The 16,804-nt window shown below is 37.7% G+C and overlaps 1 protein-coding gene across 3 annotated transcripts in view; it reads left to right on the top strand.

Moving 5' to 3' along the window:
• lars1b (leucyl-tRNA synthetase 1b) overlaps positions 1 to 16,804 on the top strand; it is a 51,093-nt gene that overhangs the window by 14,755 nt on the left and 19,534 nt on the right. For all 3 annotated transcript variants that reach the window (XM_063053162.1, XM_063053160.1, XM_063053163.1), the window contains exons 7-22: positions 245 to 357; positions 2,635 to 2,698; positions 4,362 to 4,429; positions 5,296 to 5,521; positions 5,695 to 5,782; positions 6,727 to 6,803; positions 8,717 to 8,770; positions 9,336 to 9,476; positions 10,470 to 10,547; positions 11,677 to 11,762; positions 12,262 to 12,327; positions 13,044 to 13,126; positions 14,352 to 14,490; positions 15,072 to 15,284; positions 15,404 to 15,461; positions 15,555 to 15,618. In XM_063053162.1, the coding sequence (XP_062909232.1) occupies positions 245 to 357; positions 2,635 to 2,698; positions 4,362 to 4,429; positions 5,296 to 5,521; positions 5,695 to 5,782; positions 6,727 to 6,803; positions 8,717 to 8,770; positions 9,336 to 9,476; positions 10,470 to 10,547; positions 11,677 to 11,762; positions 12,262 to 12,327; positions 13,044 to 13,126; positions 14,352 to 14,490; positions 15,072 to 15,284; positions 15,404 to 15,461; positions 15,555 to 15,618 (1,618 nt within the window). The remainder of the gene's footprint in view (positions 1 to 244; positions 358 to 2,634; positions 2,699 to 4,361; positions 4,430 to 5,295; positions 5,522 to 5,694; positions 5,783 to 6,726; positions 6,804 to 8,716; positions 8,771 to 9,335; positions 9,477 to 10,469; positions 10,548 to 11,676; positions 11,763 to 12,261; positions 12,328 to 13,043; positions 13,127 to 14,351; positions 14,491 to 15,071; positions 15,285 to 15,403; positions 15,462 to 15,554; positions 15,619 to 16,804) is intronic.

Here is a 16,804-nt window from a genome sequence, read left to right as displayed (position 1 = left end):
ACTACATCTGAGGCATGTAACAGTGCTAGTGAGAATAAAACCATGACTTCCAGCAGCTAAGATCAATAAACTGACTTTCGAAGATTCTTGGAGTAATTATCGGAGTAAGAGTTTCCAGTTTGAGTTCAAATGAAATTCGGGGTTTATTCTGTATTTGTATTTGCAAGGTTCGATCATTTAAGATTATGTTGATTGTAGTTCAATATTGTAGAATTTAATTTTAGATTATATGAAATCTTAACAGGTTGATTGGCGACGTTCCTTCATCACTACGGATGCAAACCCTTTTTATGATTCATTTGTCAAGTGGCAATTCGTGACTTTAAAAGAAAAGAAGAAAGTCAAGTTTGGAAAAAGGTATTGTTCTCTCAGTTGGTGCTAATCAGAATGAAATATGTTTTAAAATTAGTTAGCTTAGAAGTGCGACTTTTTTGGTGTAATGAAGAAAAATTTCCACTCACTTTTGCTTAGATAACTCGTAACGTTCTGTGTTGAGGATGACTTGTGGGTGTTTTCAACCATTTCCTTATAAAGTTCTTTACATTGGGGAAAACTGGACCGTGCAATTCATTCAAATGCCAATGTTATTTCCCGTTTTCCTTTTGCACCCATAATGATATCATGTATCTGTACAACGTGTGTTATAAACTCAAAGGCAGAAATTATATCAGAGGTTTTATCTCCCATCCTCCTTGAAGTATCAGTTTGCAGTTTCCATTCTGCTAGGACCCTCCTGGAACTTAAAGAATTTTTGAAAATGTTCAGCTGATATTCCTGTCATCTCTGCAGCCTCTTTCTTCAAAATCTGTTGGTGCAGACTTTTAGGTCTTGGTAACTCGTTTGCTTTTCATCCCAATAGTTTCTTTTTCCCAATATTCTGAGCGTCGCGAGAAGGACTGTTAAAGTTCTTCACCCATCTGTTATCCTGGCGATATTTGCAATGTCCTCCAGCATGAAGTCTGATGTCAAGTATTGTTTTAAATTGTCTACTGTCATTAATTCCCCACTCTCACTCTCCAGGGATCCCACAGTTTCCTTAGATACCTTCTTCCATTTCAGATATCCATAGAAGATCTGGTTTGTTTTGATTCTGCTTACCCATTTACTCATATAATCAGTTTCTCCCTCATTAGCTATTATTTTGTTTGCTGCTCGATCCTGGGAAAGTGTCTAATCCTCTGGTCTACCACCAGCTTTTAGCTCTCCGTATGCTTTAGATTTTGATTTAATATTTTCATTGGCCACCTTTGTTAACCAGTTCATCTATCTAATTGTGCCTCTCTTTATCATAATGTCACACGTTGTTTGACTCACCCAGTAACCATCAAGCACCCATCTAGAGTGCACTAATCCCCTTTTATTCGACCCGCATTTCTATTAGCTCCACACAGACACACACACACAGACACACACACACACACACACAGACACAGACACAGACACACACACACACACACACACACACACACACACGAAGATTCTATTATCCACCTGCAAACAATATTGTTTAACTTGCCACCCCAGTTTTAGGGATTCCTGTTTCTGGTTTTCTTTCCAAGATTTTCATTCATCTGGTTTGCCTTTCTCACTTTCATTGCTAGTTGTTTGATCTTATTTAATCAGTTTAGCAAATTCTTTCAAACAAGGCTCGTTTCCTTCTGCAAATGTTCCACTTAAGTCTTGAAACATGTAGGTTCTAGCTGAAAATCATTGGTGCTGATGAGGTTGTTGGTTACAGTGACTTTTCTCCTTGTTGGTTTTGGCACGTTCTGTTGGTGGAGATGGTCCTGAATGCTCTAAAGAAATTCACCACTTTCTCTCATATGGTGGACTGCTTATCTAAATGTAATGAAGAAACATCCCCTCATAAAAGCAGTCTGTATTTCCTGTAGACTTGTCTAATCATTTTGCTACTTCAGAGCTTTTACTTGTGCTCTACTCCCATTTTAACTCCTTATCTGTTTCCCAATTCTACTTGTAAAGTATCAACTACTACATGCTTCTCATTTTGTCTCTCATCATTGAAATGATTTCATTCCAATTGCAAAGACTAATCTCCCCCCCCCCCAATCTTTTATATTGACTTCTGTGTCTGACACATGACTGGTTTGCTATCCTCACCAATTTGCAGTCTGTTCAGTAATATCTGTATTATATGTCAAATATAAATTTAAAATTTCAGTTCTTTTACTTTTTACTGCAATTGTTTAGAGAAGGAACACTTACTTGGGCTACACAACTTAACTGTTCCTGTCTTTATTATGATATTTTGTACTTTTTGTTCCTTGGTTAATTATTTCATTTTTTTTTAATGTCCCATTTGTCTAGAGTATGTATATTACAATTTTTGGTCCTTTGAGAGCTGCAAGAAACCAGTAAGCAAACTCCAAACAGCTCTGTTTATTGAGTATTACTGCATCATCTCTTTAAGTATCCGATAGAGGATCATTATTCATTACTTAAGTCATGATATCAAATATTGAAATTTCTATATGCCCAACAGTTTTTTATTTCTTTTTGTATTTTACTTTTGAAAATTTTCTAAGAAGCATATTGCAGCAGCTATCTGTAAACTTTTCCCTTCAAATTTGTAATGCTGCGAATAGAAATCGATAACGAAATCCTCTTTTTCAGATACACTATTTATTCTCCAAAGGATGGGCAACCGTGCATGGATCATGATCGACAGACTGGAGAGGTAGGAATGTAGGCGACAGCAATCCAATGAAAACCATTTGTCATAGAATTATTTTTCACCTGTAGCTGAAAATAATATACTTTATCACCTTTGATTTGTTTTCATTGTTTCTACATCTTTCCAAGTTTCAAATCAACCTGTGACTAATTGTGAGGAACAAACTTATACACATTTAATTTTATTATCATTGGTTACAGTCAACCCTTTTGGGGGGGAAACTAAAGTTGCAAGGAAATCAAAACAGTTCTATTTGTAAATTATCTAGTACTTGGAGTCTGCTTTTGGTAGGGAACCTTAGGATGTGGTTAATTGATACCTTGTGTGAATATTTATTGTAAGTCCGTAGAATTAATTGTGTGTTGCCCATAAATGTATCATTTTGACATTTTAAAAATTTCAATATTTTCACAAAGTTCGTGCTTAGGCAAAATACGACCATAATCAATATTCTGATCATTTAGCAAATTACACCTGTATTCCGCAGACATTCTCAGACTTTCTTTATTGCAATTGGCTATAATGAAGAAAAGAAGGTATGGGAAATGTTACTCTTTGAATTACTTGGCATTGCAATTTCATTTTGGAACAGTTAACATAAAAATGGAGTTCTACTGATAGTAGTTCAATTTGGAAAAGCCTTTAAAAGGAGAAAATTTTGTAATCACTCAGCAGGTTAGGTGGCATCTATGGAAAGAGAAACAGAGGATTATGACAGAATCTCCTTGTCACTGGTACAGTTTCCATCGTTGTGTCATTGCATGTTTTGTATGAAGGAAGTTATAAATTGAAATTATAATTTCCATTTATTAAGCTATAATTGAAGGCTGTAACTTAATAAACATTCATAAACTTGACACTTATTAAGTTATGGCCTTCAATTATAACTTAATAAACATGTTGTACAGAAAACAATGGTTAAACAGCAAGCCAACATATTTATAGTAATTATCTATTTCACAGTTTAGGATCCTGGAAAAACAGCATCTCTGACACTAATTGCCAAATATAAATAAAAGTATTTACTGTAGTTATTGACTGCTCAACCTTTACAGTTCATGGTCTGTAAATTTGTATGAGTACAGAATAACTCCAGAGATGGACATTGTCATGAAGTTGTACCCTGACAATTAGTCATTTAATAGTTTCTCTTTCCATGCTCCGTTACCCTCAATTTTAAGATGTCAGTTTTGTGCACGCTTGTATGCTATAGCTGTACAAATCAAAAATTCATCAATGCCAATCTGTCTTCTAAGCAGATTAAACGTCTAGAAATGCTTTATAAAAATAGTTCCTTTGAATGTTAGCTTCTGCATTGTAAAACTTCACTGTGATTTCTTTGCAGCAAGAAGCAAATCATGTTCGATTCTGGAAAGCAACCATTAAAATACGTTGACCAATTTATTATATATATGACAGAAACTCACTACCCTTTATCCAGGCATTTGCTTGATGTATTTTGTAATCTATCATGACCCTTCCACAGTCTCCTTGAAAATTCTGTGTGCTTTGAATTATAAGTAGTATTAGAATTGATGGAAGTTTGAAATGATGACCTTCTCAAATAAACTATTGCAGTGATATGATCTCTATGTAATAAACTAAAGAACTAGGCATTGCTTGAGCACTTCATTTCTACCTCATTTGCTTTGTGGCCTTGTTTCAGGGTGTAGGACCTCAGGAATATACTTTAATTAAAATGAAGATCCTTGAGCCTTATCCTGCAAAATTAAGGTACAATTTTCACTTGTGAATAAGCAAATGGGTTTTTATCTCATTTAGTGTCTGAATTTGACCTTCCATCTCTGAAACTAAGTTACTGCTGCCTGACCTGTTTTTAAAGACAATAGTAATATATCATTACACAAGATATTTAAGAATTTGGTTAAGTAAACTAACACTGGAGGAAAAATTGGATGAATAAGTTTTTTTTAATATAAAGTATCATTCGGTTATGGGGTGTAATTGAGAATTGCAGAAAATCCTAGTCCAGCAAATCATATTGAGTGGGAGTTGAAAAGCATTTACATTTTTTGTTGATCATCTTTCAAGACATTGGTCACAAGCCATAAAGGACCCACATGTTGATTTATTAACAAATTAGGTAATAGTTCATTGAAGGCAAGACAGTTTGTAATGCTGATGAGGCATACATTTATTAATACCATCTCTTTTTAGCTGGGTGACACATTGGTTACACATTATACAGGCATATATTTCTCCATTTACAGAATCTCCAAGAGATTTTAATTGAATCTGCATTAACACTGCAGCAGGTTGTCACTCTCCGTTTTGCATGCTGTGGACATGATTTTTAAAAAATGATAATTCTTCCTGCAAATGCTTCTTTGTTGAACCAACTTCCCTCATCTGACATTGCTCAACCATGCTTCAATTATTGAGTATATTTGAGACTCTCAGTAAAATGGATATTTCAGTGGATGTTGTAGAGAGTAGCTATTATTACAATGCACAAAATTCATTTAAAATCTGAGGCTGGGGATAGAATAATAGGGGGAAAAAGTTCAACTTTATATGTGGCAAAAAAAAACATAATTGCTGTCCACCTTAGGCAATCGGTTTCATTTTCTGTTTTGCAGTGGCCTTAAAGGTCAAAACGTCTTTCTAGTGGCTGCTACTTTAAGACCAGAGACCATGTTTGGACAAACCAATTGCTGGGTTCGCCCTGACATGAGGTATATTGCTTTTGAAATAATGAATGGAGACGTATTTATCTGTACGCAGCGGGCAGCAAGGAATATGTCTTTCCAGGGGTTTACCAAAGAAAATGGAAAAGTGCCTTTGGTGATGGAGCTAATTGGAGAGGTAAATACTTATTGCATATCGGTGATTCGTGCAGACTTTTGAATGAAATGTCATTTTCTGAAAGCTCTGCAATATTAAATTGTGAATATTATAGGATCTTAGCAGAAAACACTGAAAGTGGAAAAAAATTATTTATCCTAGTTGATTTAAACATATTTTATGTTTTTCTCCAGGACATCCTCGGTGTGTCACTGAGTGCTCCTTTGACATCCTACACTGTTATCTATGCTCTCCCTATGCTCACCATCAAAGAAGAAAAAGGTACTCCATGTTCTTATACCAGGTGTTAGTGTATAGAACTGATTCAGATTTGGAAATTTAAAAACTATCTATTTAAGCAACACACACACATCAAAGTTGCTGGTGAACACAGCAGGCCAGGCAGCATCTCTAGGAAGAGGTACAGTCGACGTTTCGGACCGAGACCCTTCGTCAGGACTAACTGAAGGAAGAGCTAGTAAGAGATTTGAGAGGGGGAGGGGGAGGGGGAGATCCAAAATGCTAGGAGAAGACAGGAGGGGGAGGGATGGAGTCAAGAACTGGACAGGTGATTGGCAAAGGGGATATGAGAGGATCATGGGACAGGAGGCCCAGGGAGAAGGAAAAGGGGAAGGGGGGGAAAAACCCAGAGGATGGGCAAGAGGTATAGTCAGAGGGACAGAGGGAGAAAAAGGAGAGAGAGGGAAAGAATGTGTGTATATAAATAAATAACGGATGGGGTACGAGGGGGAGGTGGGGCATTAGCGGAAGTTAAAGAAGTCAGTGTTCATGCCATCAGGTTGGAGGCTACCCAGACGGAATATAAGGTATTGTTCCTCCAACCTGAGTGTGGCTTCATCTTTACAGTAGAAGAGGCCGTGGATAGACATATCAGAATGGAAATGGGATGTGGAATTAAAATGTGTGGCCACTGGGAGATCCTGCTTTCTCTGGCGGACAGAGCGTAGGTGTTCAGCAAAGTGATCTCCCAGTCTGCGTCGGGTCTCGGCAATATATAGAAGGCCACATCAGGAGCACCGGACGCAGTATATCACCCCAGGCGACTCACAGGTGAAGTGTCGCCTCACCTGGAAGGACTCTCTGGGGCCCTGAGTGGTGGTAAGGGAGGAAGTGTAAGGGCATGTGTAGCACTTGTTCCGCTTACAAGGAGGTTCTGACAGTCTTCATTTTTGCACAAGTGATTTTTTTTTTTCTTCCCTCAATAGGCACTGGCATTGTTACCAGTGTTCCATCTGATGCTCCAGATGACATTGCAGCTCTCCGAGACCTCAAGAATAAGAAGGTATATTGTAATTTTCCTTTTTATTACTGATAATCCATCCTCAGTCCTGAAGACATTAATTCCTTGCTTGATTGCTGGAATTGTATAACCTCTGGTACTTAAGTTAATAGTCATTGTTCTCATGCAGAGTTTTCAAAAGATGCAGAATTTCAAATGAATATTTTGTGGAAGTCCTTGACTTATTTTGCTATCAAATTTTAGCTGGTACGTTTCTGTGAAGAGTACTTGTGTATGAAGTGCCTGTAGTCAGTCTGACTGTAATTTATATTTGATTTTCCTCCTGTTTGAAGTGAAGCTCAAGAGGGAAATTGCACTGGAAATGAACATCTATGCTTGTAGATTTTCTTTTGTCCTGTTCATGGACTTGGTTGCAGCTGGTGAGCAGTATGCCATTGAGTTCAGAACAGAAGCCAATCCTATGTTGCAGATGCAGCTGTCCTTTGCAGTCTGTTTTATCAGCATTTCCTTTTCTCAGCCATTATCCTTAGGCCAGGATGCCAAACTTGGTTCACTGAAGAAGAATGTGTCTGGAGGAGCTGTATGACATGGGCCTGAAAGTGAGGTGCCAATTTTTGAAAGTACAAAATAAGCCAAACATTTGCCAAACAGCAGAAGTAAATTTTGCAGTCTTTGCCATCACTAGTTATAAGTGTATGTAGACAATTAAACAGCTGGTGAGTGGAGCAACTTCACTTAAAAAAGGAAGTTTTAACTACACCAGTGATTCTCAACTGTTTTTTGGCCACGGCCCCCTTAAGAGCTTTTCTCAGGTTCCGGGGCCCCCCTTTCATACAGGGATACAACATGAACAGATAGACAGAAAATCATTTATTATTGAGCACCAAGAAAACTTGAACATTCCAACATACTTAAAAAAAGACTGTGTGAAATTAAACATCTATCAGGCCTAATGACATCAGATATTATTATGGACACTGAAGGAAGAATAAGCGACTCACCAATGTTGTGAGCATTACCAGTTTTAGCAATCAGTTTACTAATTTTCTATGAGCAACAAGACCCTTCTCTAATTTCTGTGACATTTGAGTAAGCATTTGTTTCAGCGTTGGCCTTCTCTCGAAATTATCTCAAAGGGTTTTGAAGAAATCTAAGTGTTTATTCTTCTTCTCTGGATGCGAGGTATCCAAATGTTTTTTCAATTTGCTTGGCCTCATGCTTTCATTTGACAATGTAGTCATGCAGTTCAAACACATGGGCAAAGATAGGTTTTGTGGAGATGTGATGAAACCATACGATAGGTATTCCACTAAATACTGCCGACACTTTTTTTCGCCAAGGAACTCATGGGTAGAATTATTTCTGAAAATAATAAGTGCGTGAAATACAGATACATTACTGACAAAAAAGTGCTGTCACCTGGAGCCAGGGATTTTTTTTTTCGGTGACTTCATATGCAGTGATAAACACTTTTCACAACCTATCTTAACTTATAATATATCCAAACATATATACTTTAAAGTTACTAGGCTAAAAAAAGGCCTAGCAAGACACGCTGATCTTCGGAGAATGAAGTATGGCGATAATGGATGCGAGGATCCTTGATTGAATACATTGACCCGGTGCAGTCTGATTCGCAACTGACTCTGAAGTGAGGCTGTGTGGGAGGAGCTTTAGCAATGAATTTACCAGGTGCGCCAAATTCGAACGGTGTGTTGGAAGATATTATAAATAGGAGGGAAACTATTGACTCTAATGAAGGTTGCTGCTTGGGTATTTCAGTTACCAGGGCCCCCCATAAACCCTTGGGGCTCCCCTTCTCACAGTTTTCAGTTGGTGGCCCCCTTCAAATGTGCCAGGGCCTCCAAATCTGTAACATTTGCAACTAACATGCTGCTATTATTGCATGTTGAATTTTGAAAGAGCTCAAGTTTTTTTTTTGGTTCTTTGTTTAGGCACTGAGGGAGAAGTATGGAATTTCTGATGAAAAGGTCCTACCCTTTGAACCAGTGAGTATTCCTAAACTGAACAATAAATATCTAGCTCATATTTCCCTTTATGCCCTGTTAAGACCCAAAGTAAGTCTACCTTTATTGTGGCTGTTATTCAAAATAGTAATGTGTAATTACTATTAACCTTGTCTACCAGTTTGGAAGAATATCGCCAAATCCCTGATTCTTATTAAGTAACCATTTTCTCAGTCCAGTTTGTAGTTCTAGCATTGCCTGGTTTGTGCAGATGTAATACTATTTTCTGTTTCAAAATGAGATCCATTCTTTGAAAATTTCTTGGCTCATTCTTCCCACTTATTCCCAAGTAACCCTTCTGAGGCGCATAAAATTAGAAATTAGGCTAACCGCTCTGCTAAACTTGACTTGAAAATCAATTAGAAACCGTTTATTGAAGGTTTCACTCAATGTTGAAGTAACCAAGTCTGTCACTAGAGGGTCCTCATGAGCTTTGAATTGACAGATTGTATGTTTCTCATCATTATAATGAGGATGAATACATGCAATGTATCTAAGTTTCAGTGCTATTTAGTATTGTCTTACTTCCTTTGCTGCTTGTTTTTAGGTTCCTATTATTGAAATCCCAGGCTATGGAAACCTCTCAGCACCAACTGTGTGTGATCAATTGAAGATTCAAAGTCAAAATGATAAGGAAAAGCTTATAGAGGCCAAAGAGAAAGTTTACCTGAAAGGTTTTTATGAAGGGGTGAGTATTATATTTCCACACTTATTTTGATTTCCACTTGATCTTTGCAATACCACTGGTCATAGTTATACAGCATGGAAACAGGACCCTTGGACCACTGTGCACGCATTCCATGTGCTAATTCCATTTTCCCATCTACCCTCACCCCTCTCTCCTTCCCACTAGGTTCTACCACTCACCTTTGCACCAGGGGCAATTTCCACAGCCAATTAATCTATGAACCCAGATATCTGTAGCATATGGAATGCAGCTTGAACATCTGCAGTCATGGGGTGTGTACTAACTTCATATAGACAGTACTTGAAATTTTTGGAGGTGTGAGGCAGCAGTTATTCTAGCTGTGACACTATGCCTATGTGTAGTCAGCTTCAGGATTGTTTGTAAAGAGTGTTTTAGGTCAGAATGTATTGATGCATCGTTACTTCTATGATAAATCTGTATAATCAGTAGAAAATACTATTGCAATTACCCCATCCGTTATTTATTTATATACACATATTCTTTCTCTCTCTCTCTCTCTCCTTTTTCTCCCTCTGTCCCTCTCACTATACCCCTTGCCCATCCTCTGGGTCCCCCCCCCTTTTCTTTCTCCCTGGGCCTCTTGTCCCTTGGTCCTCTCATATCCCTTTTGCCAATCAACTGTCCAGCTCTTGGCTCCATCCCTCCCCCTCCTGTCTTCTCCTATCATTTTGGATCTCCCCCTCCCCCTCCCCCTCCCACTTTCAAATCTCTTACTAGCTCTTCCTTCAGTTAGTCCTGATGAAGGGTCTCGGCCCGAAACGTCGACTGTACCTCTTTCTATAGATGCTGCCTGGCCTGCTGCGTTCACCAGCAACTTTGATGTGTGTTACTATTGCAATTGTTGCTTTGCAGAGAGTAATTACTTTTCATTTAAGATCAAGCCCTCACAGACCTCTTATTCATTTTAACTCGAGGGCAAATTAGGTCAGGCTAATAACTGATTGAATATTTATAAAGCTTTTTCTGATGTAGATAATGCTTGTGGATGGGTTCAAAGGACAGAAGGTGCATGAAGTCAAGAAGCTAATTCAACAAAAAATGATAGACAATGTAAGTTTTGCTTTTAATTTATTCAGCAATAACTTTAAACAACCATACAGATCAGAAATATCGTGACTGCTGAGTTGCCAGTTTGTTGGATTGAATTATTACTGTATCAGGTGCTGAGTGGCTTTAAACTGCTAGCTACAACTTGCACAGTTGACCTTCCTCATTGATTAGGTTTGAATGGAATACAAAGTTTGTAATGGGTACCTGCTATCAGAATAATAATATTGATGGATGCTAAAATGAACACTGGAGAGGTATAGGAAGAAAAGTGGACTAAAATTACACAGGCCTTAATGTACAAGAACATTGAAAAGTAGCAGTTTTAAACCTCTCTAACCTCTAAAACTGTCCAGTAGCTCTTCGTACAATTTGATCTTTGGATTCCCATCGTTTCCAAAAGGTCATCTGCCGCTGTTTTAAGTATGCAATGATTAACAGTAATGTGGGATATAAAATTCCAGATTCACAACTGTTTAAGTGGAGGAATTTCTTCCTATTGCCGTCCTGTACATTCATCCCTTTTAAATGAAAGATAACACTTCAATGTTCTGCCCTATTTCTTTCTCTTATGCAACAGTCTCTTTGTGTTAGGAACATGGCCATTGAATTTTCACTTGGACTTCAATAAGATGAGTTTTTCTTGCATAATAAGATTAAAACTATGCAGAGCACCTTGGCGGCATTCTCACTGAAGCTTTATATAGATGGAATAATATTCTATTTTAATCTCCAGTGCCTTTGTAATGAAGACTCTGACATCATTTGCTTTTCTAATAACATGCTGTCTTTGCACATTATCTTTTTGTTATTCTTAATCAAATTCATGGAAGTCCCTTTTGAATACCGGAATTTACCACTATCTGCAATTTAAAACAAAATCAACTTTTCTATTTTAACAAAGTACATAATTTTACTTGGCATATATTTAATCTTCTATGTTCTTGCTTACTCAATATAACTCTTTGCAGCCTCAGCTTAATTTATTACTGAATTTAGTGTCGTCAGTAAACTTGGACATATTAGATTTATTCTGCAGTCCCCACCACCATCCGTGTTAATACTATAGGCTTGGTCCTTGCAGTACTCCATTTATCACCATCTAAAAACAAATGTGTAATAACTCTTGTAGAGAGAAGCTATGATCTACATGGAACCTGAGAAGCAAATTATATCAAGGTCTGCTGATGAGTGTGTTGTAGCTTTGTGTGATCAATGGTAAGTATATATTTTCAACTTTCCAGTCTTTTCCACTGCATCGGGCGTTCCCAACCTTTATGTCATGGGCCAATACCATTAAACAAGAGGTCTGTGGCCGTCAGGTTGGGAACCACTGCACTACATCCTTTTGGATGAACTTGCAAATAACTGTAGTCCTTTAACATCTCATGGAGTGACGGTCCATTATATTGTTTACTTTAAGGATATCTGGAAAATAGCTGATTTTTTTTTCTTCTATACAGCCCAGTGTTGTGCCTGTGTTATTTCCTTAGTCCTTGTCAGTGTTTCTGAGGAAGTAATTTTACTTCCAAAAGCACATTGATTTTATGATCTCAAATAAGTAAACAAGTTCATCGAGTTAACCGTAAATGAGAGAGGCCATTCAGTTCATTTTGTGTGGTGTGGTTGTCTGTCTCTGTTCAAAGATTGTTCTAATTGCACATCACCTTAACAGAAAATTGTTCTTGTTTAATTCATGATTTATATTTTTAATAAGGTATCTGGACTATGGTGAAGAAAACTGGAAGAAACAGGCTATGGATTGCCTGTCAAAGCTGGAAACGTATGTGTCATTATGTTAATGCAGTACCATATGCTTTGATCTTTTTCCTTTCAAGGCCTCCTCTGGATATACTTTAACAGCAGTTAGTTGACCCAGTTCCAGTGATACTAATCACTGCTACAGTGTGTTTGAGGAAAAACCTGATCAGTAAAGATTTTCCCTTTGCAGTGTGTGGTATGAAGTTGATTTATGTTATTATGATGAAACATGAAATCATCTAAATTCTTGCTCATTTGAAGCACCTTCATTTGATCACAGTCGGCGCTTAGTTAAATTTGAAAGCCTGGAAGTAGGCTGCAGATCACGTAGCGCACAAGGAGAGGCAAACAATTTTAAAGGAGACATATGAAACAAGTACTGCTGGAATCTGGAACAAAACAAATAAATTGTTGAAGGAACTCCTTGGGGAGAGCAGACCTAATGCGATGTCTTGACCGGAAATGTCAGCAATCCCTTTCCCCACGCTGAATTGGGTCGGATAGCCTGGTTCTGCTGCTATGTCTTATGATCTAAATTGACACGGAAAATTGTGCTGAAAAGAGATCAAGGTTGTAATGTTTGAGAAATCTGTTTGTAACTTGCAAGATATTAATTTGTAGCAGCTTGAGTCATTAGTACTAATCAGCTTGTAGCTCCTGTTTTTGTATTCTGCCTTTACCATTGTTATAATTGTAATAATTTGAAAAGGAATCTGAGTTCTTCTTTTAATTTTACAGATTCTGTGATGAAACCAGGAGGAACTTTGAAGCTAGCCTTAACTGGCTGCAAGATCATGCCTGCTCAAGAACTTATGGCCTCGGTTGGTGTAACAAATAAATATAGTACAAATATAATGAATTGTCAGACTAGAAACATACAACTGATGAAGAATGTAACAAGTATTTTGTTCTTGTTCATGCAAACCTTACATAAATCATACACTGTTGCAATACTCATGGTTATAGAGCGCTACAGCACAGAGACAGGTCCTTGGGCCCATCTAGTCCATGCTGGACTATTATCTTGCCGAGTCCTATTGACCTGCCACAGGACCATAACCGTCCATACTCCTCCCATCCATGTACTTAGCAAAATTTCTCTTAAATGCTGAAATCGAACCAGTATCCACTTCTTCTGGCAGCTCATTTCACACTCTTGCCACTCTCCTGAGTGAGGTTATTCCCCCTCGTGTTCACTTAAATATTTCACCTTTCACCGTTAACTTATGACCTCTAGTTCTAGTCTCAGTGCCACATCTTTGCGATGTTATGGTTTTGAGGTAAATCTGCCAGTTTTTTTTGTGCAGTTACCTTAGAGTGCATTTCAGTTTTATGGACTTAATTACAATTTGTTGTTTTTTTAATCCTTTGGATAAATAGGAGCAAAATAGAAGATAAAGTACAGTAGGAAATAATAGATGATACTATGTTGAGTTTTTCAAAACCTGAACAGTGAAAGAGTAAAGTTACTAAATATGATGCTCTTGTTTTTTTTTGCATTACCTTAGCAAAAGTATTTTATTCTTTGTTGTGGGTGTAAACTTTATTTGTATAACTTTGTAGGATGTGGGTATTTTTATGCCAGTTCATCACTGATGCTCCTGAAAGTCAAAGTCGAGTTTGTTGTCATATGCACAAGTACATGGATGCCCTTGTGTACTGAGTTAGCTTGCAGCAGCATTTACAGGAAAAAACTTAAGTTAAGCATAAATTATACGCAACTTATACAAGAAAGAATGCAATTATAACAAAATGGTCATAGTTTTGCTGGTTGGCTCAAGAACTGAATGGTTGAAAGGAAATAGCTGTTCTTGAAGCTGATGATTCCCAGCCACCTCCAGCACCTTGGGATTTTATAGTCACATTCCTTCCCACCTTCATGGCCTCCCTGTGAACTCTGTACCTTTTTTTCACTTCATGCCTATTTTAATTTTTTACCATTCTCGTGTGTCCTCATATTTTCTTTCTCAGTACACAGTAGAATAGCATTTTGCTGTAGAATTCGGAGTGCCAAAGCTTTTAAGTAAATACATTTATTTTTTTCAGGCTCCCGTTTGCCATGGGATGATCAGTGGCTGATAGAATCTCTCTCTGATTCCACAATTTATATGGCTTACTACACAATAGCTCACCTATTACAAGGTGGAACACTGAATGGTCAAGCATCTGGTCCACTGGGCATCAGGTGAGTATAAACTTTTAAAGCAATAAACAACTTCATGTCTTACATTATAATGCAAATTATTGTTTATAAGATTGCATGATCAAAATATCACTTGGCAATTATGACCGATTCTAAATGAACATTGAGTGTAACCCACTAATGTAATTGGACAGATACCTGATTCCAGAATTTAATTTGAAAGTAGCACGAGTAATCTATTCTCAATTTTTCATCTTATGCTTCAAGTTAATGAGACATATATATTTAATAACATGAATTAAAGAGCATCTAACATGTCTTCAGCTGCATATCTAGCTCACACTTCAGACCCCTGGTTCACACTCCAGACTAATGAGTAAGCTACTGAACCATCAGGATTTCCAAACAATCCGATGCAGGATATGAGTGTTTCAGTATTGGAAATGTTTTTCCATCTCTGGAATCTAGTTTTGATTCCAACCTTGAACTGAACAACTTTGATTAATAACTTAGCAGTAGTCATAAAATAATTAGTGTTGTAGGTAGAAATGTTTTCTATCTAAATTATTTCCATGACAACAGATTACTACCAGCGCTGATATATTTGATCTTTGTACCCCTAGACCAGAACAGATGACTAGAGAAGTTTGGGATTATATCTTTTTGAAGGATGCTCCTCGCCCAAAAACTCAAATTCCACAAAAGAGTTTAGACCAACTGAAAATGGAATTTGAATATTGGTATGGAGTGGATTTGCGAGTTTCTGGGAAAGACTTGGTTCCAAACCATCTCTCATACTATCTGTATAATCATGTAGCCATGTGGACAGATGACAGGTGAGATCATATTCAGAAATTATGTGATTACTGATATGAACTGTTTCTTCCATAATCTGTTTATGTATATATATCTTGCACCATATATTACTTGGATAACTTTTGTTTTTAAATTGCAGTACAAAGTGGCCTGAAGCTGTAAGAGCGAATGGACACTTGCTACTAAATTCAGATAAGGTGCATTATAATTTACATTTATTTTTGCATGATTTCCCTGGATTGAGTGTGCACGTATTTTACTTACAGCTCTTTTATTTCTGTCTCCGTTAGATGTCTAAGTCAACGGGGAACTTCCTTACTCTGTATGAGGCTATTGACAAATTCTCTGCAGATGGTAAGTAGCCTTTCTACAACTTGTCAGTTTAATTTGTGAGAATTAGAAACTTCTTAAGCTCCAGTAGGTGAATGTGCAGGTCAGCAACCCAGGCATTAAGACCCTGGTTACCTTCAGCCAACTCCAAATGGCAGGTCACATTGCATGACTGACTCTGGATTCATCAAGCAGGCAGTCTACTTCAAGCTCTATCACAGCAAGAGGGGGACAAGGGAAAAAAGTCAAGGGTATGTCAGGGCGTCTGACTTTCCGGTGGAATGTTTATTTAGCGACATAGTGTAGAGTAGGCCCTTCTGGCCCCTTTGATATTTTATTAGGCTTTTTGCACACTTGAGTTAAAAATAATATCTTGTGGTACCTTTTCAGAGAGACATGATCTTTCTCCAATATCATGTCATATTTCTCACTCAGTTGATCTCAGTGAAGCAGATCATCAGGTAGCTTATTTAGCTGTTTTTAGCAGCTTTACTGTGCACAAATTGACTGCTGCATTACTACATTTCAAAGAGACAAGTACTACTTACATTTGTCCTTTTCTACTCCAGATTCTTTCTAGAATTTTACATAAGGCAACTGTGAAAATAATGCTGAATAAACACATACCATAGGTCAAAGCACAGTTAGAATATTACATGCAGTTTTAGAGATCTAGATGATAATCTGATAAACTGCATCAGTAGATTTGCAGATGACATCAAGATTTGGGGTGTAGTGGACAGTGAGGAAGACTATCGAAGCTTACAGTGGGATCTGGACCAGCTGGAAAAATGCAGATGGAATTTAATGCAGACAAGTGTGAGTTGTACTTTGGGAGGACAAACCAGGGTAGAACTTGCACTAAGGAGTGTGGTACAACAGAGGGACCTGGGAATAAAGATCCAAAATTCCTTGAAAGTGGCATCACAAGTAGATAGGGTCGTAAATAGAGCTTTTGGCATATTGGCCTTCATAATTCAAAGTTGAGTTGTTATGTTGAAGTTATATAAGGCATTGGTGAGGACTTACAACACGCATAAAATGCTGGAGGAGCTCAGCAGGCCAGGCAGCATCTATGGAAAAAAGTACAGTTGATGTTTTGGGCTGAGACCCTTCGGCCGGACTGGAGAAAACGAGTTGAGTAGATTTAAAAGTGGAGGAGGGAGAGAGAAACACAAGGTGGTAGATGAAACCGGAAGGTGGAGGCATG

The sequence above is a fragment of the Mobula hypostoma genome, chromosome 7 (assembly GCF_963921235.1).
Source record: "Mobula hypostoma chromosome 7, sMobHyp1.1, whole genome shotgun sequence".
Taxonomy (NCBI): domain Eukaryota; kingdom Metazoa; phylum Chordata; class Chondrichthyes; order Myliobatiformes; family Myliobatidae; genus Mobula; species Mobula hypostoma.
This window is presented reverse-complemented; position numbering and strand designations above follow the sequence as displayed.